General features: G+C 40.9%; 3 protein-coding genes across 4 annotated transcripts in view; 1 reads left to right on the top strand and 2 right to left on the bottom strand.

The window, feature by feature from the left end:
* Dic1 (Dicarboxylate carrier 1) overlaps positions 1–11,656 on the bottom strand; it is a 40,644-nt gene extending 28,988 nt beyond the window's left edge. The window contains exon 1 of the mRNA XM_074089210.1: positions 11,572–11,656. The gene's annotated coding sequence lies outside the window, so the exon portion shown is untranslated. The remainder of the gene's footprint in view (positions 1–11,571) is intronic.
* Positions 1–27,783, top strand: part of LOC141429051 (kinesin-like protein KIF19) — a 51,019-nt gene extending 23,236 nt beyond the window's left edge. For both annotated transcript variants that reach the window (XM_074089204.1, XM_074089203.1), the window contains exons 5-15: positions 15,171–15,296; positions 15,846–15,961; positions 16,905–17,078; positions 17,491–17,656; positions 19,961–20,076; positions 21,413–21,697; positions 23,054–23,240; positions 23,608–23,821; positions 24,392–24,521; positions 25,088–25,207; positions 27,098–27,783. In XM_074089204.1, coding sequence (XP_073945305.1) covers positions 15,171–15,296; positions 15,846–15,961; positions 16,905–17,078; positions 17,491–17,656; positions 19,961–20,076; positions 21,413–21,697; positions 23,054–23,240; positions 23,608–23,821; positions 24,392–24,521; positions 25,088–25,207; positions 27,098–27,182 — 1,719 coding nt within the window. In that variant the 3' untranslated portion in view covers positions 27,183–27,783. The remainder of the gene's footprint in view (positions 1–15,170; positions 15,297–15,845; positions 15,962–16,904; positions 17,079–17,490; positions 17,657–19,960; positions 20,077–21,412; positions 21,698–23,053; positions 23,241–23,607; positions 23,822–24,391; positions 24,522–25,087; positions 25,208–27,097) is intronic.
* On the bottom strand, positions 2,879–6,690 carry LOC141429057 (uncharacterized). The gene is made up of 2 exons (XM_074089216.1): positions 5,665–6,690; positions 2,879–5,422 (listed from the first exon to the last, which is right to left on the bottom strand). The coding sequence occupies exons 1-2, from the start codon at positions 6,148–6,150 to the stop codon at positions 5,342–5,344; spliced, it is 567 nt and encodes a 188-aa protein (XP_073945317.1). The 5' UTR covers positions 6,151–6,690; the 3' UTR covers positions 2,879–5,341.
* Positions 27,784–27,960: the final 177 nt, after the last annotated feature.

Here is a 27,960-nt window from a genome sequence, read left to right as displayed (position 1 = left end):
CCATACAAGAGTAACTTCTAGTCCTTTTTTTTCACATCGGTTTAGAGCCTCTTTAATTTTCAAAATGATTGGGAGTTTAGTTTTCATTTTAAAATGATTTCCTACTATTGCTTGTAGACAGCTTTTAGCATCCGAAAAAATTAAGATTTTAGGAACGCTGTGTGATTCCGAGAATTTAATAGCCTCCAATATTGCGATGGATTCCCCAGTGAAAACAGATGACTGGGCTGGGCCTTTTTGAGTCAAAGCAATTTGGTATTTGGGAATCCATACTGCTGAACCTACAAAGCCATTGGGATCTATTTTAGAGGCATCTGTGAAGATGTGTAGCCAATCCTGCCATTTTTCTATTTTTTTATTAAATATGTTGTTGGCCGCTGGGCTATCCTTATCAATGCCAAAATCAAGGATAACTTTTGGAGAATATATCAAAGACTCATAATCGGCCTCAAATATGGGGTTCATGTAGGTGGTATATAGCGGGGACGAGAGGTTTTTTAATTTGGAATACGACACAATGTATCTTGGCGTTTCCTTATGTGTCCAATATGTGTTTTCAGACACTTCCAGGGAGAGAGCCTCTAGTCGGGGTATAAGAGGATGGTTGGATACGGAACATGCCCTAAAAAGGAAACGGTCTGCTAAGTACTGTCTACGGAGGGAGAGAGGAGGATCTAAGCATTCTACCTGCATGGCATTTTTGGGTGAGGATTTCATTGCTCCCAGAGCAATACGTAGACACTTAGCTTGTATCAGGTCCAATTTTTTAAGTGCATTTTTATTGCAGGGTTCCACCACGAGTGAAGCATAGTCGATCTGGCTACGGATTATTGCATTATATAACAGTTTTTGGCAGTATGGGTGAGCGCCCCACCAGACTCCAGAAAGAGCCCGGAGAACATTAATGCCCCTTTCGCATTTTCCGGTTATGTGCTCCAAATGGGGTACACCAGTCATTTTGGAATCCAGAAAAACACCAAGGAATTTAACAGAGTCCTTGCAGGGAATAACCTCATACTCATAGTTAATATCTATGTTCGGGATGGATCTGTTACGCGAGAAAGTTACAGTACAGCTTTTGGATGGTGACAAAGATAGCCCATGATCATCTAGCCAGACCTTTAGATATCTGAGTGCCTCATTTAATTTTGAAGAAGCCTCATCAAACGACTGTGTAACGGTGTATAACGCTAAATCATCTGCATATTGGAGTATATTACAGAAGGGGGAGACAGATTGTTCAATATCATACGTATATAAATTATAAAGGAGGGGGGAGAGTACTGAGCCTTGGGGGAGTCCCTGCCATAGGGTAAGAGGAGTGTAGAAGCTATTGCCAGTTCGGATTTTAATTATTCTTCCCATAAACAACTTGCAGATAAAATGTACTATCCTCACAGGAATACTCAGCTGAAGCATTTTTGCTCTGAGCATAGGAAGAAGGACATTGTCATAGGCAGCAGAGACATCCAAGAAGCACCCTACAACATGGTGTTTTTTGGAGAGGGCTAGTCTAATATCTGAAGTCAGTATGCTTAGGTTGTCTATGGTACTTTTCCCCTTACGGAATCCAAATTGTGTGTTGGCGAGTAAATTATTTTTTTCTACGAACCACTCCAACCTATTTTTAACTAAATGCTCCAATATTTTGCCTATTGTCGCGGAAAGGGCAATTGGGCGATAGGAATTTGCTTCTTGTGGGTTTTTACATGATTTGAGGATTGGGATTACAATTTGGGTCTTCCATGCCTCGGGGATTTCACCAGACACAAAAAACAGATTAAATAGATTTAGGAGGTGGTCTTTTGCAAAGCGACTTAGTTTACGGATGAAGATATACGGTATGCCGTCTTCTCCTGGTGAACTGTTACGGAGGCCGTCAAGTGCTAACTCAAGTTCATAGAATGTGAAAGGGCTGTCGAGAGGGCCTAGCCCGCTAGAGGGAGGAGATGGGTCTATGCAGGATTCCTCAGGAACTGATGCAGGGGCTAATTTGTCTGCGAACTCTGCCAACCAGGAAGGGGGATTATGGGGGATGGTCGATCGGGATCGAAGGAGCCTCTGAATTTTTTAATACTTTTCCATACCAGCGATGGGGGCGTTCTTGGATTGAGACTTTCACAAAATCCCTTCCATCCTTTCTTCTTCGCTTTTTTTAGGAGACGTTTAGTGCGAGCAGAGATTTTTTGGAAGTCAATAAAATCTTCAGAAAGACCGGAATCATTGTATTTACGTTCGGCGTTCTTTCTTTCTTTTATCGCCGCCGTGCATTCCGCATCCCACCAAGGAGGGGAGGGATCTTGCTACTAGCAATTTTTTTCTTTGGGATGAATTTATCTGCAGCTTCTATCAGAACGGATTGGAAGTGGTTGTAGAGTCCAAGAGGGTTTAACAGGTTGGAGTCGAGCTCTTTTAGCCTTTTTTCTATATAAAAGAGAAGTTTGGCCAATCTGCTTTATCCAATCTGTATTTAAGGAGGGGTTGGGGGGCGGGGAAGGCTGAACAGAGGATGGTTGGGAAATGATAATAGGGAAATGATCACTTCCGTGTGATTGTCTCAGTACCTGATAGGATAGAAGACATGAGAGGTTAGGAGAGCAAGCAGACAAATCCAGAACTGAGTTGGGATTTTGTCCGGGGTATACCCGGTGAGTGGGAGAGCCGTCGTTAATAACTGAGACATTTATGTCATCAAATAGGTCCAAGAGGAAAGCGGGAAATGCGTCTGAGTGCGAAGAACCCCAAGACGTGTTGTGACTGTTGAAATCCCCTAGGATGAGGAGAGGGGGAGGGACCGAGAACAGGATGGTGGAAAGATCGGGTATTAAATTTATATTAGTGTTTCTGTGTTATGAAATATAATAATACGACACAGAAATTAATACTGAAGTCTTTACTCATTTGACTATTGATTCCACATTTACATTGCAATTATAATTTTAGGCGCAATCCCGAATCTCTAATGTCACAATCACAACTCGCTAGACATGCATCTACCACAGATAGGCAAAGGAACTATGGCAGTGTTCCGAAACATCTTCTTCTTTTTTTAAACTAGTCCTACTGGTAAAGTAAATAGTCTTGCAATCTTCTGGGCTGTACACGCAGTCGCTGACCTCTGCGCGGAGCTTCATGTACTTGCACTGGTGACTGTAGTACCCGGGGGTTGTGTACTACCTCAAAGCTTGGGACTGGAAAGCCTGAACAATCTGAAAAGGAAGACTCAGGTTGTGGCTCATCTGGCGCCACTCTTCTATTATGCACAGGAGTTGCCTGTGCTATATCACCTGGGAATGGTTTAATGTGTACTCTGTTACGTCTGTACAGCTTACCGTTCACCTTGACTGTAAACGAGCGCTCATTGTGCACATGTACAACTTTTCCAAAACTCCATTTCTTATTTAGTTCTGGTTGCAATTGTACTACTATATTTTCACCTTGTGTAAGTTTAGGCAGACCCTTGCTTCTATTATCATAGCATTCCTTAACTTTCTCCTTCCTTTTCTTGATTAAAGCTGGAACTTCCTGTACAACTCTTGGTTGCAAATGATCTAATACACAAGGCAGACCTGTTCGTGTTCGCCTGGAAAAAAACTTTTGCACTGGGCTGACCTTGTCTGCTTCTATAGGTATATTTCTATGATGCAGTAAGCTATACCAAAGATCTTGTTTGGTCTCCATGCTAGCAACCACAAGCCTCCTTGCCACTTTTACTGCTGCCTCTGCTTTTCCATTAGAGCTGGGAAAATGTGGAGAGGAAGTGACATGTTCAAAGTTCCAATCTTCCGCAAACTTCTTAAATTCTTCATTAATAAAATTAGTCGCGTTGTCTGAGCACACCTTCTGTGGTGCTCCATGGCGCGAAAAATTTTTTTTACATATCTGAATTACTTCTCTAGAAGTCAAGGAACTCAGCGGGTCTAATTCGAAAAAATCCGAGTAATGATCAATTGTGACTAAAAATTTTAAATTGCCAACTGAAAATACATCCATAGATACATATTGGAATGGGTAGATAGGTATTTCATGGCTTATTAAAGATTGTCTTTCTTGGGACACTGCATTCTGGGCGCAAAATGTACATTTTCCTACATACTCCTTAATATCTATAGTCATACCAGGCCAAAAGATATTTTCTCTGGCTAGACGGAGTGTAGCAGATATTCCATTGTGACTGACATGAACCTTTTCTGTCATTATTTTTCTTAGTCTTGTTGGAATGAGTACCTGATCATTTCTGAATATCAGACCATCCTTTGTTGACAGCTCTTGGCTGAATTTATACAAAGCTCTAAGCTCAATAGGCCAGTCAGATATGTACCTTGGAAATCCGTTTATAATGTAGTCAATAATAATCTGCATGTTTTGATCTTTTTCAGTCTCTTCTTTAATTTTCATTATAAGTTTGTCTGATATTTTGAGAAATGTAACCACTGAGTGCTCGCTGATTAGCTTAAATATCTGTTTGTGACTTAACTCGCTTTCTAAGTCATATACAGTATCTGACTGCTCTACTATAGGTGCTCGAGAAAGAGTGTCCGCTACATGATTGTCTTTTCCTTGTATGAACTGTAGTTCAACATTATATTTTTGGAGAGTCATTAACATCATCTGCAAGCGTTTTGGGGCATCCGTAAGTGGTTTCTTCATTATATTAACAAGAGGCTTATGATCGGTATTAATAGTCACTTTACCTTTGCCTGCAATGTATTGGTTGAACTTTGTGCATGCAAAAACAACTGCCAACATTTCCTTCTCTATCTGAGCGTATCTTTTTTCTGTAGGCGTCAAGCAGCGAGAAGCAAAGCAAATCACTTGACCGTCTTGATACAGAGCTGCCCCTAATCCAAACTCACTTGCATCACATTCTATACTAACATTTTTATTTACATCAAAGAATTTCAATGTGGGCAGTTCTGTTATAATTTTCTTAATATTTTTAAATTCCATTTCTTCTATTTGGGACCAATGAAACTCAGTGTCTTTTCTAGTAAGTTTTCTGAGATTATTAGCTTGGAAACTAAGATTTTTTATAAATTTACCCAGATATCCTACCATACCTAAGAACCTTAGGACGTCCTTAGCTGATTCTGGAGTAGGCATATTTTTTATAGCAACCACTTTGGACTCATCCACCTTTACTCCTTCATTTGTCAAAACATGTCCATAAAATTTAACAGAAGATTGCAAGAGATGTACCTTATCTTTGTTCAGCTTGCAGTTAATCTTTCGCAGCCTTTTAAATAATTCTTCCAATTTTATATTATGATCAACTATGGCTTCTTCTGTAGAATCACCCACTCCATAAATTAGGATATCATCTGCTATAATCTCAACTCCTTTAAGCCCACTGAGCAGACTGGATAACTTCTGCTGGAATATCTCCGGTGATGAGCAGAGTCCGAAGGGCAGCCGAAGCCATCTGAAACGGCCAAAAGGCGTCCAAAAAGTGGTTAATCTGCTACTCTCTTCTGTCAGACCCAGCTGCCAAAATCCCTTTTTAGTGTCTACTGTTGTAAAAACTTTTGCTTTAGCGAGTTCCGGGAGCATCTCGTCTAATGTTGTGAATTGATAGTTGGGTCTTTTTAAAGCTTTATTTAAAGGAATAGGATCCAGGCAAATACGGAATTTGGAATCTTTATTTACAATCAGAATATTATTTACCCAATCAGTGTGCTGCATCTCTTGTACTATAATACCATCCTTTTCTAGCTGCTCTAACTCCTCTTTAAGCTTCTCTCGTACTGCCATAGGAACTCTTCGTGCTGACTGTATGCGTGGTGGCACTGATGCATCTATCTCCAGTGAAACTTCACCTGGAAGCTTGCCATAGCCTTGAAATATATCACTGTATTCTTTAAATAATTCAACAGCCTTAGCCCTGTCCTTAATGTTGCCAGAATTAACAGAGTTGCAGTACTTTATTAGACCCAAGGACAAACAAGCATTTTCAGAAAGAAGAGGCTCATGGCTTGCCTCTACAATATGGAACTCAATTTTGTAAAGTTTATTATTTCTTAAACACTCAAATTGCGCCACTCCAAATTCAACCAGCTCTGACCCATTGTAGCACTTTAACTTATGTGATGGCATAGTGAGATTTGACACGTCTTCTGACCCCGTAAGCTTCTTGTAGTCTTTTATACTCATTACACACACCTGTGCTCCTGTATCCAGAGTACAGAAAACAGGAACCCACCTTCCTCTTATTTTAAATAATAGTTCAGCCTCTGTATGTCCTGACCTTTCATTAGCTCGTATAGCTTTTATGATTGTTTCTTCTTCTGAGGAGCTATACTCTTCTCTCACCTCTTTAATTGTACGAGGATGACGAAGTTTCTTGCAGACCAGCTTGAAATGGTTTCGGCCTTTGCATGCCTCACACCTTTTTCCATAAGCAGGACATCTGTCTCGTCCAAAAATATGTTTCTGTCCACAAAATTTACACAACTGAGCTTCTTTAGCATACTTTTTAACTTTACTTATCTCATTTACTTCACATTCAGAGCTCTGAAGTGTTGTCAGCTGCTCTGCCGCTGTTTCCGCTGACCGGCAGATACTAATGGTCAACTCTAGCTTCAAATCTGCCTCCCTAAGCAGCTCCTTCTTAACCTCGTTATCCTTTATGCCCACTACTATACGATCTCGTAGTATTTCATCCTCAATGTCACCATAATCACAGGGTTTTATTAACTTTCAAAGTGTTAAGAGATAATCTTCAAACCTTTCTTCTAGTAATTGGTTCCGGGCATTAAAAATATACCTGCAATAAATAATATTGGTCTTTTTCTTAATCGTTTCATCCATTTTGCGTAAAATTGACCCCTCTGATCGCTTTTCCTCGTCTGTTAAACCAAATTCCATATATTTCTTCATGGCCGCACTCCCAATCGCACTAATGAGAAGTCCTGCTTTCAACTCCATTTTATCTTCACCCCATTTATTCATACCCGTAGCTAGGCAATAGTTTGTCCATCCATTTTTAAAAAAACTTAGGTTTTCATTCGGCTCGCCCGAGTTAACCTCCAAAGGTTGCGGCCAGGGAACATTGACACGACTCTTAGTATCGCTTTCATTACTGCCCGGCTTATTTGTCATCTGTTGCTGTAGCATTTTCATTTGGCTTTGCATAGTAGCCATTATTTCAGTTTGTTGCTTAAGAATTAGCTTCAGTTCCTCACTCTCCATCTTGCACCGGCAGTGTTATATAGATAATTATTATATTTGCTTTTACTTGACTTGATTCACTCTGACACCATGTTTCTGTGTTATGAAATATAATAATACGACACAGAAATTAATACTGAAGTCTTTACTCATTTGACTATTGATTCCACATTTACATTGCAATTATAATTTTAGGCGCAATCCCGAATCTCTAATGTCACAATCACAACTCGCTAGACATGCATCTACCACAGATAGGCAAAGGAACTATGGCAGTGTTCCGAAACAATTAGGATGTGGGATATAGATGGATACAAAGTTGATTCCCATGACATTAGCCGCAACTGCGTTAATGTCATGTGAATGAGGAGGGAGGGGTATTTGGGAGAAAGAGTAATCTCTTCTGATCAACAACGCACAACCAGCACGACCATCACCGCGGTCCTCCCGGAGGCATGAGAATCCCGGGATCCTGAAGCGGGATTCCGGTCTCAACCATGTCTCCGAGATGGCCGCTACAGAAATGGAGTGCTCGTTGACGATTCTGACCAAATCAGGTTTTTTTGGGATAAGGCTACGGCAATTCCACTGAAGAAAATTGGCCTGGGGGCCATTGGAGAAGGATAGCATCTCGGCAAGTGAAATCATTAAGGGGGCAACGTCGGGCGGTAAACAATCGCTCCATTTAGCGATTATATTTGTAAGAAGTTTGAATAACAGTTCCATAAGGTCATCATTGGGCGTCTCAACTGGCGTCCGTCGTGACGATAGGGCATAACCATTTGGAAGTTGAGATTGTGGGTCGACACGATATTTTTATGAGCTTGTCGATCATATCCGGGAGACAGGGGGGTTCTTGATCTAGCTTTACGGCTGACCGTCTTACGGTATGAAGTCGAGATGGGCGATTGGGGAGGGAAGGGGGACCAGAGGGGGGAGATTGCCGAGGGGACTAGGGTCTGGGTCAAACATAACCTTGGCCACGTCCGCGTAAGGGCGGCGTACGGCAGGGAAGCGAGAGGAAGCTTCTTGATAGGAGATGCTGTGCTCTGACATTGCCAATTTGATGGACTTTTGTCTACAATATTCCGGGCAGCGTTGGTCTGTCGCGTAATGATGGCCTGAACAGTAGAGGCAAGTCACTTGCTCAGGAGCGATGTTGCATCCTTCACCAGGGTGTTTTTGTGCACACTTGAAACAGCGAGCATCGGAGCGGCACTGGGCCTGAATGTGGCCAAACCTCAGGCATTTTCGACATTGGATTGTTGGGAGAACGTATACTTCGACCTTCAGCGATGTAAAGAAAGCAAAGACTTTCTCAGGAAGTTTTTGACCTTCGAAGGTCACCACAACAGTTTGAGTTGGAACCCAGGATGGAGGACCTCCCTCATTGGTTACTTTGCGTTGGAGGCGTCGGGCTTTGAGAATTTTGCCATGTCCGTCTTTAAGGTCAGTCGCGTCAACAAATTCTTCCATCGACCAGTCGACTGGTACGCCACGAATCAAACCCATACGGGAAACATTGTATGTTGGGATGTGGGCTTTATATTTATTTCTGGACAAACAGGGTTTTCTAAGATGTTATTAGCATCCACAGCGGTCATAAATTCTACCGAGACACGGTTTCTGCCTACGGACTTTATACCATCTTTTTTAATATTTTGAATGTTATCTTTGAATAAAGCGAGGCCAACCTTTATAGGTTGAAGTGAGATGGCCGAGTTGCTAGACTCTGCGTCTCGGGAGATGTGTACAATAAATGGGCCACTGTCATAAATGCCGTATTTGCGGGAGTCCTCGTCTAAGTCAGGGTGTTTGTAAAGGTTTGCTATAGATGCATTGTCGGCATCCGTTCCCTGCATCACCTTTTTCCCTTTAGGTTCAGAAGATGCGGACGGCGATTGTTCCAAGAAACTAAGGCTACGCTTTCGTGAAATATTTTGCGTGTCCATCTCAATCGAGTTCATGGAGCTACCGCCGACCGGATCCGGGGGCTCCTCGTTCCCCTCCATAACTTTGGCCCTTGGCCAACCGGACAGATGGGTTATTGAGTTAGATCAATATTATGTACTTATTAAACCACCACCAGAGAGTTAATTAGGAAGGAAAGTTATTTTAAAGGAAATATAACCTAAAAATTGAACAGACTCACTGCACGGCGCTTCTGTCAATCCAGAAAATACAGTTATTTTCTGATACTTCGCTGACATTTTGCAATGTTCCAGTTTCCGTGTTTCATTGTCACAAGTGTCACGACTGTAGCTCGAACGGTTGTTTTACCCGACTGCAAGGAGTGGTAATATTTTTGTAGCAATACACAGACTAAATAGTCTGTTCTAAAATTAGAACGGTACTTATTTTTACAAATGTGATTTTGAAAAATTGGCCTCAGTATCTACTCGTTATCAACCAGAATTTTGCTTCTAATTAGATTTAAAACTGATTATAATACGAGTAATAAATTCGGAAAATTCGGAAAACAAGACTCATCGGTTAGTAGCTTATGTCTATGTTAGTATTAAATATTCATACTCAACAAGAGACGTCTTATTTTTCATTAAATGTTGCATTAATCTATAGAGCATTCGTTTCAAATGGCTACCGTCATCAGGAGGCTGTTAGCACTAACTCGTATTCTTGTCATAATGATCATTCTTATCATAATAGTGATTAGTGTAGGTTAGGCAGAGCTAACTAAATAGTTGCTTCTATTATGTGATTTTGTATCGTGGTGTAAAAATTCAACATTAACTTAAATTGTTAACGTCACTGAAGGAAAGGCTTTAAAAAATAAAATATTCAGCGCTATCGCGGTAAAAGGATATTTATTAACCTTTAGTTCTCGCACGCTACGTAATGCTCGCAAAGACATAATCGCTGCCTTGGCTTAATTAATAGGGATGGGCCGAATATTCGTTTTATATTCGTATTCGGCATATTCGGCAGGTTTACCGAATATTCGCATTCGGCCGAATATTCGGCTAAATCACCGAATGTTCGGCAAAGTAGTACTCAAACTTTTTACTGTATTGAGCCTTTAGGCTTTATGTTATGTTAAGAGAAACTTATTAAAATGGACTTTTAAAATAAATAATAACTAAAATAAACGCACGTGTTGAAGTTTTACCCTTTAATAGATGGGTAAGGCCGCGAATTTTAACCAATGTGACATAGAAATAACATAAAAAAAATACGTGACGTTACCATAAAACGTAACGTAAATTTTTATAAAACCTAGATCATACTGGTAAATATTCTCATTAAATAACGTATGTATGAAAAAAAATACATGTCATATTATAAAGTGAAGTTTTTATTTTTACTAGAACTTTCTGACGATACTGATCCTAATTTCTGTCCTATATGAGATCTATAGAGCTAAACATGAGAATGTGGAAGTAGAAGTACCCTCTAGTTGACGAACATCTTTCCAAAAGTGTCTCTTTACATGCCTCTATAACACTGACAATAAGGTGCACATTTATAAGCATAACGAATTTGGATAAGTGGTTTTTTTTTATTTGACTGGATGGCAAACGAGCAAATGAGTAAGAGATCACCACCGCCCATTTATACAATACCCCTTTGGCGTTGCAGATGTAAACATCTGCAACGCCAGGGGTATTGCAGACGCGTTGCCAACCTAGAGGCCTAAGATGGGATACCTCACGTGCCAGTAATTTCACCGGCTGTCTTACTCTCCACGCCGAAACACAACAGTGCAAGCACTGCTGCTTCACGGCAGGATTAGCGAGGAAGATGGTGGTAGCAATCCGGGCGGACCTTGCACAAGGTCCTACCACCTGGTTGTGAGCATGCTTGTGACTTCGACTGTACCTACAAGCTATTAAATACCTCAAAGAAATGGCCAAAACCCTAAATCACAGGTTTTACCAATTTAGGAAGTAGTGTCTTAGTTAAGTGGACAATGTAAAAAGATGTTTGGAAATAAATTATTATGATTATTAAGTTTAGGTAACAAATGAACTAAGTAGGTAAGTGAATCTCTCCGTTTGTCTCACTTTAAATACGCTATGCATGTAAGCAGGACGTGAACACAGAACTCGCCACAATTCTCTTGTCGCCACAAGTCTCTTCAAAATATCCATCTAACTAACTTGCTGTGCGTGCAGTCATTGGAAACCTAATAATAAACTGGTGTAAGTTAGAATTTTTCTGTGTGAACTTCCCTTTACCACATTTTTTCGTTACGTTATGTAAAAAATACGTAGCATTTTGTAAAAATGTAACGTAATCGTAACGAAAGTGTAACGTATTTTAAACAAAAAATCGTTTATCATGGTGAAATAACGTCATTTTGAACATAATAATACATGCCACTTGCATGGAAAAGTTTACCCTATCGTATGAAAAAACAACCAGTTAAAAATAATCACTACTTACCCTTAAAATCGAACAAACACTTTCGACGTTTTTTCAAAAAAATATCTCCGCGTCACTTTTGATGGCTGTTTGTCAACAAACTGATGAGATTTATTTATCTCATCGATGTTGCCCTATTAGAGTATTAGTTGCCAGTGTACAAAAACAAATTTCTACCAAAATTGGCGTTAAAGCTAGCTTAAAAAAGCGTCACCAAAGTATTCGTAACGAAAACGTGGACATTTGGCACGTGAAAAGAAATAAATATAAAATATGAAAATTATTTGATTATCATGATTCCGCAATCGTTAGGACTATCGTTATATCATTAAATTTTGTTTAAACAAAATCATGATCATGAGAAGTTAAATAGCATGAAAATAATAAGGTATTAAGTACTCGTGGTCAAAAAAAAATAGTCAATTTTCGTTACGTTTTGGACGGAAATAAATATATATATTTTTTAAAAGGGTTTAAATCAATTATCTCATTTGCGACCTTGAGAGTTTATATCGTGTAATATAATAAAAAAAAATTAAACCTCTAGGTGTTATCAGTTTTTTTTTATCAGCGTTCCAAATTTGAAACGTCCAAATTGGTCAAAATTCGCGGCCTTACCCAGATGATGCAATAACAACATCGGGTACAGCGGAAGTAGCGGACGGAAGGGTTAGACTTTCATCCGCGCGCTTTGCGTGAAGAAGTTCAGACTTGTATTGTTTACGTGAAGTAATCAATTAGGTATGCCGAATATTCGGTTCGGTAAATTTTACTGAATTCATATTCGGTGAAACCCATGTTCGGCCCATCTCTATTAATGGAAAGAAAGAAGAAAGAAAGATTTATTTTGGCTCCATAAGTACCACCACCTTACAATATTAAAATAGATAAGACTAAAACTAGCACTAAAACTATGTTACTTGGTGACACAACACGACAGCTCAAGAAGGGTCTCCACTCAGCATTTGTTGCCGCACATTATGTGCAGTTAACGCTGGTTTTCAGTGGAGCAAATAAATAGAATTATTCTTAAATATTGCAATAGAACGGAAAATAATTAGCTTGGCTATTGTATAAGTAGTTGTTTCATTGGTAAAAAGGTAATTTAATCAGAGATATTTTTATTATGAAATCAATTAAATACTTATTCTCTTATACTTACCTCTTAATAAAATAACAGATTTTAATGATTCAGGGTTTGCAGAAAGCTCATCAAAAGTACCCAGTCATAGTAAAGATCCCAGGGAAAATATGTCAGAATTTTATTATCATGAAAAAAAAATTTTTTTTTAGGGAGGAATCATATAAAATTATATTAATTATGAGAAAGTTTAAAAAACCGTTTTAACATTACTTTAATGGTTTCAAACAATTCGGAAAAACGGAACCCTTATAGTTTCGCCATGTCTGTCTGTCTGTCCGTCCGTCCGCGGCTTTGCTCAGGCACTATCAACGCTAGAAAGCTGTAATTTCGCACGAATATATATGTAAACTATGCCGACTAAATGGTACAATAAAAAATTAAAAAAAACTTTTTTAGAGTACCTCCCATAGGCGTAAAGTGGGGGTGTTTTTTTTTCTCATCCAACCTTGTAGTGTGTGGTATCGTTGAATAGGTCTTTTAAAACCATTACGGAGTTGCTAAAACGATTTCTCGATTCAGTGATTTGTTTGCAAAATATTCAACTTTAAAGTGCAAATTTTCATTAAAACCGAGGCCCCCCAAAAAAAAATTTCGGGCGTATCCGACACGCTCTTGGCCGGTTTTTTTTATAATGGCGTAATTGATTACAGCTAGGAGTACAAGAATACGGTGAACTTCAAAAGAGTAATTTCGTAAGTAGCAATGAAATTAAATGATTGATGAAAATGTTCTTAAAAGGATCTAAGTAGACTGTTTAATCTAGATATGATTCACGTTGATGTTGGAACTGGAAGTTAACCTTTATTTCCTAAATTGCTTTTTCGGAGTGAAGTCAGGTAATAGGCACGATTTACCTACATAAAGGCATTTTATAGTGCTTAAAAACCTCGAACATCAATAATATGTTTTGAAATTGCTGCTCCACTAATTACACAAATGCTTTACATTAATCTTGTTATATTTATCTATTTAGTAAGTACGTATTTGTGTAATCATTTAGCATCAATCGTCTAATTGCGCAGACGTTCGTCCGGACGATCCCATAAATTACCGTAGTAATTTTTATGTCAATATCCTATTTACCTACTTGATCCCGCAAATTACCTATTCATTTGCTATTCATTAAACTCTACAAAGGTCGACGAGGGCATTCACATGATTTGAAAACCGGAAGCGTTACATATCCAATTGAATATTTTAGCTCTATTACAAACGAGACCGAACTTTCGTTTTCTTGAGTAGGTAAACAGTCAAGTTCATAAACTTGTAAGCAAAAATTTTATCAAAAATATCAGAACACGCTTCTGCGCCGTTACTAGACTCGACTGTACTTAATGATGACAAGTTTTATAGAAAACAATAACATGGTTTCGTCGTTGTTAACGGTTATAAAAGTATAAATTTGCTGACGCACCTTTTTTTAATTATCAGATACTAAACAAGATAAGGAGATAGTGGTGGAAGTACCAGGTCGTTTACGTGGGCAGGCACTCTCGTAGCGATAGGGCGGCCTTGCCACCCATCTGATAACAAAGGCTGGCGTTGCACCACCTTCCTCGTTTTGGCACTTAAATCCTTGCCCCGGCGAACTATAATTCTTGCCGCTAACAGGCTAATAACACGAAACTATTATCAGAGGTTTGTGCGTCAATACTGCTATAGGTATTGCATTTTTGGCTACGTGCCTGCTCTGATCTATGACAATAACTTCATGAGTCAGAGCTTTTAAGTTTTAACACCTATTCGAGGGATGAATGCAAAAACTTAGTCAAAAGAAATAATGTAAAGTAAATACTTGTTTCGCAACTCACGCAAGGACGTATGAGGTATGAGTCATAGGTACCGTAGTTTACATTAGTACATGCGGAACCCTGAAGCTTTGAATATTCATAGATTCTGTAACGTGCCTCAAATGGATGTTTGCTTTACGCTGAAAGCAGAATCAATATGGGGGGTGAAATGCCGCCACGTACGTACCTCTGCCTGCTGCCTAATGAATAATGTCTGGCGACTATTCCTAATGACCTATCGTTTTCAAATTAATCTTCTAGTCTCTATGACTTTTATTTCTTGACAAACAATGAGAGCTCGCTTTCTTTAATCTTTATTTGATTAGGGGCTTTGATCGTTGATGAACTCGACGGCCTCATTCTCGGACTAAATGCAAACCTTACAAGACAAAGGTACAAGACAAAGAAAAAAGTGAATAGAGTTTAATGGGTACGAAATAAACTTGAACAATTTGATTTGCTCCTCCGCAAAGTAGTGCGGTCAACTGCACCTGCACCACTACAAATATTTAACGCAAATGCAGCTATTTTGCATACCTTGATCGATACCTATAATATGTATGAGCGCTGCAAACTGAAAAAAGTTTGATAAGCCTATGCACTGGACACACGACTTTCTAGACACACTTGAAAGCAATATTTCTTCTCATCAATAAACTTCCTTCGATGTACTCTCGACATTCTAGGTGAAGATGTCCTATATCGAGATCTACAACGAGAACATCCGTGATCTTCTAAATCCGAGTGCCGGGCCGCTGGAACTTCGCGACGAGGGCGGCAGCGGCGCGCCCGTGGTGGCCGGCCTCAGTGAGGTAGGTATGGTCGACCAAGAAAGTGCTTTACCAATTTTAATGACATTCCTACTTCAGAAATAAAACAATAAGGATGATTGTCATATTAACTTGTGAGTGAAAATAGGCTTTGTTGTTTTAAGCGCTACAAATGACATTAAACCTTAGGGTGGTGAACCAATTTCTTGGCCGACTATAGTTACTGCCGCATTATCATTTTTAACTGACTTAAAAAGGAGATTATCAATTTGAGCAGTAAATATATATGTAAAATTGACAGAATTGCACAGTTTTTGCATATGTCGGTCTATAGATAACATTTTCTAATCATATGTGCTAAATTTCATCAGGTATGTGTGTATGTTTTTCCGTCCATGCCTAAAATGTATATAAGTCTGATAGCAAAAAATATTTTTTACTTGGACTAAGGATAGTTCAACTTAGGGCAAGTTTCGTCAAAGTCTGGGTGAACGCTACGTTGACGCTGCGCAGGTGCTGACAAGGGGACAACGCTCGACATACAGTGCTAGAGGTCCATGGTGTAAGGGGTCCCTAATACTTATTGTGCAGATACGGGCCACGAGCGCCGGGCACGTGTCGGAGCTGCTGGCTCGCGGCGACCGCTCGCGCACCGCAGAAGCCACGCACGCCAACGAGCACTCGTCGCGGGGACATGCCTTGCTTAGGTAACAAATTGTGCACAAAAGATCTCCATCGGAATGAAAGCAATAATAAACGTTCTGATAATTCAAGCCCTCATTTTAGTGCCATCAGGTCATACAATATTGTCGTCCAGCTCGGCTTTCCAAACAAGATACGTTTATTTTTTCGGTACTTTGTACGGAATCTCTTGTGTACCTACACTCGAACTTCAAACAAACTGATTCATGTATCAAGGTGGAACCTTTTATAATCAATTTCACTATGATTTCCTTGACAAAAGTATGGGATGTCAACATGACATTAGTAGCACAAAGGTTCCACCTTGGTACCTGGGTCACAATTCTTTTCGTTGCATTGTTTCTGACCACTCTGTCACGAAATTAATTTACTAATAAATAAAAAAAGGTGGAGCCATTGTTTGATTTTCTCAGTGTAACTAATATTTACCTTGAGAAAAATTAAAAATGCCACTGTGTCCCGTACAAAAAACTGTACCTACTCCGTCACATTTTTTAGGGAAAAAATAAACAAGACTACGAAAAGAATTTTGACCCAGCCACATGATTCAGTTTCTTAGACTGTACGATTCCAACTTGGCCAGTTTTTAACCCCCGACGCAAAAAAGGGGTGTTATAAGTTTGACCGCTATGTTTGTCTGTCTGTCTGTCCTTAGCTCTTAAACGGGTGAACCGATTTGAATGCGGTTTTTTTTATTTGAAAGCAGGTTTTTTAGCGATGGTTCTTAGACATGTTTTATCAAAATCGCTTCAGCCGTTATTGAGATATTGAACTTTGAAAGAAAGAAAGAAAGAAAAATCATTTATTGCCACAAAATAAAATAAAAAATAAACACCTGAAAAAGAAAAACATACACTAAACCTAATCAGTAAAACATTTTTTGTGGCAAAAGGGGCGGATCAGCGGACTTATTGGTTAGGTTATTGGGTATCGTGTTGTTCTCTGCAGCGTGACAGTGAGTTCAGCGGTGGCGGGCGGCGTGCAGCGCGGGCGGCTGTTCCTGATTGACCTGGCGGGCTCGGAGCGCGCCGGGCTGCGCGCGCGCCGCCTTGAGGGCGCGCACATCAACCGCTCGCTGCTCGCGCTCGCCAACTGCATCATGGCGCTGTCCGGAGGAGCAAGGTGTGGATTAGCGGATTCATATTAACGTTCATACTTGTGCTAGTTGCGTCTATTGAAGATGGCGATCATCCTGACTACTTGAACCTATTATGGCATTGATGAATGAGATGAATTACCTGTCGAGAACCAGGCCGTCTAATGATAATTGCTAGCCAGCCAGCTAGATGTGATCCATTATAAATAGTCACTGACTGAAGGTTCAGTTTCAATTTCACCTGGTATTAGTTTCATTTAGAGAAAAAATATTTTATCTTAAATTATTAAAAATAATTTTTCTCCCTTTAATGTGGACGTTCGCCTTCCGCCACAACTCCCCAGAAAGCAAAAATGTGTGCAAATTAGTTAAGGTTTCAGTCTCGGCCTAATATCCTGCTACAGTTCGACAATACTTAAGAGGTATACTTTGATGCAGATACGTAAACTACCGCGACTCGAAGCTGACGCGGCTGCTGCGTGAAGTATTGGGCGGGCGCTGCCGCACGGCCATGGTAGCGCACGTGGCACCAGGCGGCGCGCACCGCGAGACGACGCGCTCCACGCTACACTACGCGCAGCGCGCCTCCTCTATCACCAACAAGGTAACAATGGTGTCGCCGCACACCGCGAGATTATGTGCTCCACGCTACACTACATGTAGCGCGCCTCCTCTATCACCAACAAGATAACAATGGTGTCGCCGCACACCGCGAGATTACGTGCTCCACGCTACACTACACGTAGCGCGCCTCCTCTATCACCAACAAGGTAACAATGGTGTCGCCGCACACCGCGAGATTACGTGCTCCACGCTACACTACACGTAGCGCGCCTCCTCTATCACCAACAAGGTAACAATGGTGTCGCCGCACACCGCGAGATTACGTGCTCCACGCTACACTACATGTAGCGCGCCTCCTCTATCACCCACAAGGTAACAATGGTGTCGTCGTGAGGAAGCGAATTTAAGGTAACTTCGGTTCTAACATACATGATCGAACTTACCCTCCTCACGACGCCAGCAATACTCAAGAAGTTTGCCGGTAACTGTATCGTACGTAATAGAGGTAGTATGTGTAATAGTTACGTCCTGTCCAGTTCGAAGGACCCCATTGTATTCATTGTTTGCCATCCAGTCGAATAAAAAAAAACTATATAACAACTTGCAACTTGATTTCACCTATGAATGAGAACGTAGGAGAAAAGTCAAGATATTTTTTTTCTGTTTATCAGTAACTGGCTTTTGACCGCGGCTTCGTCCGCGTGGAATTCGGTTGTCCGGGTCCGCGCGCTGTTCCCTCGGGAACTGTGCTTTTTTACGGGATAAAAAGTAGCCTATGTTACTCTCTAGCCCATAAATTATCCCTATGTCAAAAATCATCAATTCGTCTCTCCGTTTCGACGTCAAAGACGGACAAACATACAAACACACAAACACACACACACTCACATTTATAATATTAGTATGGATGTCATATTCATGAGCACACTTAAATATAAGAAGAAGAAGAAGAAGAAGAAGAAGATGATTGATTTATTTGCCAACATGAACAATACGCATGAATAATAAGCCGTGGTGGCCTAGTGGTTTGACCTATCGCCTCTCAAGCAGAGGGTCGTGGGTTCGAACCCCGGCTCGCACCTCTGAGTTTTTCGAAATTCATGTGCGGAATTACATTTGAAATTTACCACGAGCTTTGCGGTGAAGGAAAACATCGTGAGGAAACCTGCACAAACCTGCGAAGCGATTCAATGGTTGGTGCGAAGTTCCCAATCCGCACTGGGCCCGCGTGGGAACTATGGCCCAAGCCCTCTTGTTCTAAGAGGAGGCCTGTGCCCAGCAGTGGGACGTATATAGGCTGGGATGATGATGATGATGATGATGAACAATACAGGATAGAATATAAATAGAGTATCATTGAATGATTTTAAAATTGATAAGACACAGAATGTAACAATCGTTAAAATATTCAAAAAACGCATTTAGAGAACCACTTTCGGCAAATTACTCCTAACCCGATAGTACTTACTGGATTTTTAAATTTCGTATGAAAATCTACGCTTCTTTATTTCAAAATAATGTACAGTTTATTTCGAATTGATGCTTTTCATTGCGTCTGTTGTTTATTGAATGTACCTATTTACTAACGTAAAATAATGTGACCAAATTTTAATTTGATATTTAGTTTACATCGTCAATAAGCAAGCAACTAGTACAATAAAACCGAAGTATAAAAGAGCTGATTCATCAATTCTGACAGCCATGACGTACCTACCAGCCGTGTTAGGTACCTACATACTTTGTAAGTCAGGCAGGTCACTGACCGTTTAGTCTACTATACATACCTAAGCACTAACAGTCTACAAACAGGGTTTTCGTAGCAAGTAGTCTTATTATTTGGAAGCCATCGGACGCGTCTTGGCCTCTAAGTAGTTCAAAATAGTTAAGTAAATATTGTCACCGTGGATGTAGTGGTCTAGATCACGCGTTTAACTTCAAGGTTTTGTAGGAGTTTTTGTATCATTGATTTAATATTTAATAATGTAAACAGTTTCTAAACATTAATGGTGAACGTAAAAAAATTAGTTGACTGTAGAATGTTCGGCTTGCAACGGCAACAGGTTGGTTCGAAACATGTCGAGCAAAATTCGACGTTTAGGCCAATTCACACCAAATGCGACGCGACGCGACGCTGCACGTTTCATTGAAGCGGACTTATGGAACAGAGTTATCTCCGAGTTATAATTGCTAACTCAGGTCAATCCCGACTCATGTTTAACGAGATTTTCTTTAACTTTGGATCGTGCTGTGACGTATTCTCTCAACAAAAGGTGTTCTGTGTGAATTGACCCCTATTCGTGATGCGAGCGAGCTGTTTATTTCAATCTATTTTTTAACGTTTCAGGTGGAAAGGGAGTTAGTGGCTACTCCGATGCACATGTCGCAGTACCGGTCTGTCATAAACGACCTGCGGGATGAAATCGCTCGGCTGAAGCTGAAGATGAAAGATGATCGCGGCGTGTGAGTATCAAAATCACGAAAATGGTTTTTATTTAACGTAGATATTTAGGTTGGTTTTTTGGAATCTTTTTGTATTTTTTATTTCAATTCCAAATTTTATGTTACTTTTACGGTCATCCCGTAAAACCTATATCCGGAATGCCGAGGACCTGGGTTCGATTCCCAGCGCTGGTCTTATTTTTCTGGTTTTTCTGTGCATCTATATTTCAGTTTGTATTTTCGATGTAGATATTTAGTTTTTTTTTGTATGCTCGGTTCACATTATTCCAGTAAAATCGTTCCAGTGGCATGACACTGCGGTGCTCGATCGATCTTGTGTAACTCGTTTGGATTGTGACCCCGCAATGTACAGTCACCAGCATTCATATCTGCCACAGCGGAGCGTGCAAAAATATCTGACACGTCCTTCCGGCCCTAGAAATAGAGTCGTATCAGATATTTATGCACGCTTGTTGCGTCAGATATTGGTGCTGGTGACTGTACCGCTACTGACACCATTTTACTGGAATAATTTGCCAGGCATTATATATAATAGCACACAAGCTTTTGCCCACAACTTCGTTCACATACTTAGTGAAATTAACATTTATAGTAAAGTAAGCCGTTACCCGCGACTCCGTCCGCGTAAATTTCGGTTTTCACTATCCCGCGGGAACTATGCAATTTTCCGGGATAAAAACTATCCTATGTCCTTCCCCGGGACTCAAACTATCTGTATATCAAATTTCATCTAAATTGGTTCAGTGGTTTAGACGTGATGAAGTAACAAACAAACAAATAAACAAACAAACAAACTTACTTACTTTCGTATTTATTATATTAGTGGGATATTTGTTAATAAGATTCATCAATAATGCCAAGGCATGGTAAGTACTCTGATAAAAACAACTGGCATAATGAGTGTAGGCACGGAGTCACTTTGAAACAAAAGTAGTAAGTCCCTTTTATTCCCTATCCCATGGGGATTTCGATAAATCTCGTCTGAATGCACCTCTATTACCTTTACGGAATATAATATAAACTAGTCAGTTAGTTTTAATTTAAGAAACGTTTTAAGAAAAGGGAATAAGTATTTAATATGTGTGTCAAATTTAAAAACTCTAGTGTGCCTTGTCTGAGTCAGCTCGAAAAGACATTCTCTTTATTTGCTATCCCGTGGGAATTTTGGGAAATCCTAAAAATATTTTAAGCTATTTTAGCTGGTTATGGAGATAGAACTGTGTGACTAACAAAATTTTTGTCATTTTCTGCCTGGTTTCTTTTTCATTGATTATCTTTAGTCTTATAATTTAGCTAGCAAAGTAAAAAAATATGATGTTTTAATTAATAAAAACAGAAAAACAAAAGAGGAGCAACAGCAGCTAGCCTTGGAGGTGTCCCAACAAGAGACCGAAGAAAGCGCCGCGCATCTGAAGTCCCTGCGCGAAGCTATAGTGTCCACGTTTAAGCAGCAGATGCGGCTGCGGCGGCGGCTCATGGAACTGGACAGCCACTTGTTGGGGCTGGCGCTGGACGCCGAGAGGCAACACGCCGCTATCTCGCACTGGGAGGCGCGGTTCAACCGCCTGTACAAGCCTATCAATATGCCGAGTTCGAGGCTTAGCACGCATCAGAGTTACAGGTGTGGAACATTAGGGTCCTCGTCGGGTGTCAAGTGTTACTTAGTGCACGTTTGTTGGTGTGAGCGGTGTTTCATGGAGATGTGCATGTTGGATTTAGAGGTGAGACGTACTACGCAAAACGCGGACTGAGTCATGCGAGTACGCGTCCACAAAAAGACTAGATCCAAAGACTAGGTCCACGACCCTACCTACTTAACTCAATTGACTCATTGCGTAAACAAAATGATTCCCGTAAATACGCTCCCGTGATTGCGTATACGCGTACTAGTTTTAGTAGTTTCACGAATATCGAACTACGGAATTCCACGTCACAGTTCAGGCTTCACACTTCATATTTCTTTAATTTTAACTTATATTAAATACCGACTAAAAACTTCCCTTCATACTTTATACAGGCTTAGGATTGTTAGCAATTTTTATAAAATTTTCAATTTAAAAGTGTACAAAAATGCTAATTTTCAAGTTGGCGGAACGTTGTCAGCCGCCGTACTCCTAAATACTCGTACGCTAAAAGAATCGCGGGCGGGAACGCGTACTTACGCGTCCAAGCCAAAATCTATTCCAAAAACCTATTCCAGTAAATACGTCTCACCTCTAATTGGATTACTCCTCGAGTGTGTGCTTAAGAGTTCCGAAACATTCTGAGTAGGTTAAGTTCATGACACATCATAGTTGATGATAAAATTAGATATTATTGGCCACGAGAAGGAAAGATTATCAGATTATATCATAGTGCAATGTGACCAAAATGTTCAAATGCTATTATTTACAGTAATTTAAACTGACATGCACAAGCCGGCATTAGCATTTTTCAGGTGGTAGGATCTTGTGCAAGGTCCACCCGGATTGCTACCACCATCTTGCTCGCTAATCCTGCCGTGAAGCAGCAGTGCGGGCACTGTTGTGCTTCGGTGTGGAGAGTAAGACAGTCGGTGAAATTATTGGCACTTGAGGTATCCCATCTTAGGCCTCTAAGGTTGGCAACGCATTTGCAATACCCCTGGTGCAAATGTTTATGGGCGGTGGTGATCTCTTACCATCAGGAGACCCAGTTGCTCGTTTGCCATCCAGTCGAATAAAAAGAAAAGCTTAAAAAGATAAGCGAGAAGATTAAAGCGTTACGCAATTCTATAATTTTCACAAGCTTTTACATAAATTTGGCCAAGATTAAGTTTGAGTGACGCGCAGTTGCGCCTAGCTAGTATAGGTAAGGTACTGTCTAGTAAATTTTATCCACTTACAGTAGTCTAACTGACACTAATGTGGTAGGTGCACCACACTTTTGGAGATAGCATAAAACCAACAAAAAATACCAACAATCAGCGATTTGTTAAACAAAAACTTATTTATTTCAGAGGTGGCACGGGCGCATCAAGCACGAGCAGCGTCGGCAACGAGCGCGCCGAAGCCGAAGTGGCCGTGGAACAGGCCTGGTCCGAGCTGGCGGGAGTGGAGCGTGAACAGGAAGCCGCACGCGCCGAGCGGGACCGTGTCGAGCGCCAGCTGGAACAAGTTCGGCTGCGCGGGGCTCAGCTCGAACAGGTCAGTAACCGAAGGGGTGGGGCAGACTTAAGCTCAAATGGCGGGCGTGGAGCGTGAACAGGAATCCGGGCGCGCTGAGTGGGACTGCGTCGAGCGCCAGCTGGAACAGGTCAGTAACCTCTGGGATGGGGCAGACCTAGGCCCAGGTGGCGGGCGTGAATTGTGACCAGGAAGCCACGCGCATCGAGCGGGATCGCGTCGAGCGGCAGCTGGAACAAGTGCGGATGCGTGGCGCCCAGCTCGAGCAGGTCGATAACCAAGGGGGCAGACAGAACAATTGGATGCTTAACAATTTCTAACTGCAGCAGGTTTTTAGCGGCCCTGATCTAAAATCCCATTTCATCGACCTTGTTATATTGATGCGCAGGAGTTGCCAGCGCGCATCAGCAGCGGGCCGGAACGCGAAGTTCTGGCGCTGGTGTGCCGCGTGCACGAGCTGGAAGCGGACAAGCTGGCGCTGCAGGGCGAGCGGGCGGCGCGCGCGCACGAACTGCGGCGCCGCGACCTCGCGCTGCAGCGCCGCGACGCGCAGCGCCGCCTCTCAGACGAGATCATCACGCGCCAGCGCCGCGCCCTCGAGGGTGAATGACACACACACACACAAAAGCATAGGGCCCATGCCCCGGGCTTACGTTTTCAGGCTGGCCTTTATACAGCGTGTCCTTTATACGGTGTAGAATTTTCAGGATGTGATACATTGCAGTACCTATTAGCAAGAGTTTTCTGAATCCAAAATGCCTTAGTCCAATGTGTGATAGTTTTCTTTAAATCGAATTTTCTTAAGGTTTTTTTTAATCGTTACCTACCTACCAAAAACAGACAGAAAAATTTAATTTAAAATGAAGTCATAAACCCCACTTTTACATCATACTTTTTTGGTTTTTTAGTTAACTTTATAATTAAAAATTACTAACCGATAAAAGAAAATGTTACCCTTGTGTAAACGGGGATGACTAACACAAAAAATGAGTTGGCTTGTACTTTTTTTGCGTGTTTTTTGCGTAATTGCCACGGCGTGTCCTAGACTGCCTTGACTGCAACCTTGTTACTTTGCAAGCAAGTTAAATAGTTGCAGTCATGTTGTAGTTAATTGGCAACATCCTCCCCAAAGTAACGCTTGATCAATCAATAAAACAGTGAATGTATTACAGAAATGGGTATATCGGTGGCCCCGGAGCTAGGCCAGCTGTATGAGTTGTATCAGCAAGAAATCCACGCCTCGACTTACACCGAGAGCAACGATGCGTACGCGCCAAACAGATTGCCGCCAATCTCTACCAGGTGATGATACTTTAAAACTTTGGGTTCAGCTTGCAGCGCTAGGATTTCCGGACCGGTAGAACTTAGGGATCTTCAAAAAACGAGCCTACTCCTTGCGCAAAGGTCCGGCAAAGCATCCGTAACTCGACTTATGCTGTGGATGTCTATGGACGGCGATGATGCTTTCCATCAGATGACCCGCCAATTCGTTTTCCCCCTATTATATAAAAAAATACAGTCGCTGAACCGTTGTTTAACTTTATACCGGATCGCTCTTGGAGACGACGTACAAGTCACCCATCGTAATTAACAAAAAAAACATAATTTTGTTTTAGGTATGTTATGAATATTATAGTGGAATCCACATTCGCACGGCCAGAAATTATAAACAAATGGACACTAATATTATCACTAATTAACTACTGTTACGAAACGTTAGCCTATTTTTAAGCGCAAATATTAATTTGGTCCATGTTTATCATATTCAATGACAATTACACGACCGCTTGAATAGTTAAATACGAAATAAAGTAGAGCGCCCCCAAAAACAATTTATTCTATGGTAATGTTAACTTGCTTGGTAACAGTTTATCGGAGCTGGCGTGGTCGGAGAGTTCAAGCGGCTCGAGCTCGGGCTCCGGCACACTGGCGCTCGACCACCGCCTGCCGCGGCTTGTCCCCACGCCGCGCCCCCGGACCAGATACAGGTAGATATCTACTATCGGAACACAGCCCCAGCCCCTTCAGGACTACTATGAAATTCGAAAATCGAATCGAAGTTCGTGTCGTTCGGTCCCTCTGACACTTACGAGTATACTATTTAATACGAGAGCAAGAGAGACGTTACGATACTCGACGAACTTCGATTTTCGAACTTTTTTCAGTTAGCGGCGCAATTATAGGCTTAGGTAGTATTTATACTTCGTTTTTTTATAGCAATAGAAAGAAGGTAAGCGATTTTGACGCGTCTTTTCATTGAAAAACACTTTTGAAAAATACTTCACAGCAAATACGTAACAATTAGCAAGGACATATGATCATTTACATGTTTTTAGTATCATAAGTATTAATAGTTACTGTTTCTATGAAAACTTTTTTCAATAAAAAGACTCGTCAAGATTGTTTGCCCTTTTTCTAATGCTAAAAAAACGAAGTATAGTCAATGCGCCCTCGCAGTTAGGGTGGCAGCTAGTAGTAGACTGTAGCGCACTCAGATTAGCAATCTCTTGTTACTACTTGTTGTTACTGTGGTTTCGGTAGCCTCAATTAGTTCGCTGAAACGCGCAAGTTAGACTTCGTAATCTGAGAGTGTTTATAAAAAGCGTCAGAAAATCTATTGCGGCTAAAACTTGCTAACCAGCGTTGGCTCTATAGCCCTTGATCGTGGTAGACAACGCTTCGGCGCCTCTCAAAAGGCGACACCAAAATTTTATTTTGCATTGGAAACTAAAAAATGGCGCCCCTTGCCATCTGGCGCCTATATAGCCACCGCTCCTCTTGCTCTAGATCCAGGCCGTCGCTGTAGCTAACTTTCCAACAAGATAGACAAGTAGTTGAATGTATCAGTACCCTTAGTGTAAGTTTTCGGTTACAAAATACGTCTCGATCGCGTTCGCGTTAATATCTCAATTTGTATGGAAACACGAACAGCGCCTCTAGCGGAACGTTTGCGATGTTCGTGTTTCTATACAAATTGAGATTTAACGCGAATGCGATCGAGACGTATTTTGTAATCGAAAAACTTACACTAGGGGTACGGGTGCCTGTCGTATCGCATAACGTTTTTTGTCCTAAAAATGTTTGGCCGAGAATGTTTGGCATACTGTTGAATGGCATACTACTCGTTTGTCCTAATATTGATAACTCTAAAATCTAATTACCTAAAGCATAATAATCCTAACATAAAACCTCCTAAAACCCATTTGTTGAAGCGAGCGAGCGAAGCGAGCGAGCAAGACATTCCTGGGCACCCCGACTCGGATAGGTTAGATTAGAAGGCTAAGGCGAGAGCGAAGCGTATCGAAGCTCCCGCCGTAGCCTTCGAGGTTATTTTTTTTGTCATCCCTAAACGATCCCTACTAGGTATAATATAACAATTACAATTAAGTACGCACATCATCATTCGACAGTTGAATCTTAGCCACATCAAACGATAGGACAAATAATATTTAGGACAATAATAGGAGCAACAATTTCGGACAATCAAAAATATGCGGAACAAAGTGTATGCCATACGTTATTAGGACAAATTATTCGACACAACGATAGGACTAATAATTGAATGCCATCCGATATAGACCCTAAGGGTACAGATAGCTACGTGTAGTTGTGTACTTGTATTTTTTAATAATTCCATGGCAGGTGTGTCTTGATTTCGAATTGTAGTTCTATTAGAACTAACTTTGAATTCAAATCTACCGTGACATGAGCATATATGGGTACAGCACTAGTGCTGGGTGCCCTGCTGCGGTGGACTGGCGCGCTTCTGCAGGCGCAGCTGCCTATGCTAGAATTTACGCACTGCACGCCAATGATTACAATTAATTCTCCCACTATCTAGACGAGATATAAAATTTTCTAAATTTTCTCTATCGCAGTCAAGCGAGTGCAGTCACAATGAAGCGCTACTCGAGCGACGACAGCCTGGTCATGGTGGCTCCCCGGGGCGACGCAGCACCCTGACTCCTCTGCAGAAACCTCCGGCCTTGATCCATGGTCCCGAGTGGACGAAACTTACGGAGCTACGTAAAACGTACGAAAACGTGCGTGTAAACGTGAGAAAGTATGTCAAGACATATCAATGTTGTTTGTATCGGGTGTCTTCTACGCAATAGTAGACTTTCATCGGAATATTCTGTGTGATGATGTCCAGTCCATGACTAAAAGTCAATATTGTTGTAGAATATGCAAGTAAAAGGGGTTTCAGGCTCCGTCGAGTGTTATGTGAACTTCCTAACTGATAAAAGTATTTGTTCAATGTTTAATATAACAAACATGCTGCCTTAAGGCAAATGTTTGACTGCGTCAGTTTATACACCACTTAAATTAATGTTCTATTCTTAATCGGGATTAATTTCAAAGTTTTTAAATCCTGTTGACTAAATGACGGACTGTGGTGATTCATTAAATTGCTGCAGAAAATGTTTACTTATGCCTTCCTTTCATGCATTAATAAATAGCTGTAGGAATTAAGTTGTAATTGTCATACCATAGGTAGCAGATACTATGGCTTAGTACCAAGTGTTTTGTTGCATTCAATAAATGTGTTTTATGTAAAAATTTACTCCGTCCGTGGTGTTTTATTTTGCTGTATCGAATTACCTATTTAGTAGGTACTTAGGTTCTTTAAAATATAATTAATTCATTAATTATGAATTCCTAATCAGAGTTCGTGGGATACCTAAAGCTAGAATTTTTTAGAACGCTCTTGATATCAAGTGAACAGTATAAATTAGTGCGT

The sequence above is a fragment of the Choristoneura fumiferana genome, chromosome 6, assembly GCF_025370935.1.
Source record: "Choristoneura fumiferana chromosome 6, NRCan_CFum_1, whole genome shotgun sequence".
Classification (NCBI taxonomy): domain Eukaryota; kingdom Metazoa; phylum Arthropoda; class Insecta; order Lepidoptera; family Tortricidae; genus Choristoneura; species Choristoneura fumiferana.
Note: the sequence above shows the minus strand (reverse complement) of the source record. Positions and strands in the feature narration are given on the sequence as shown.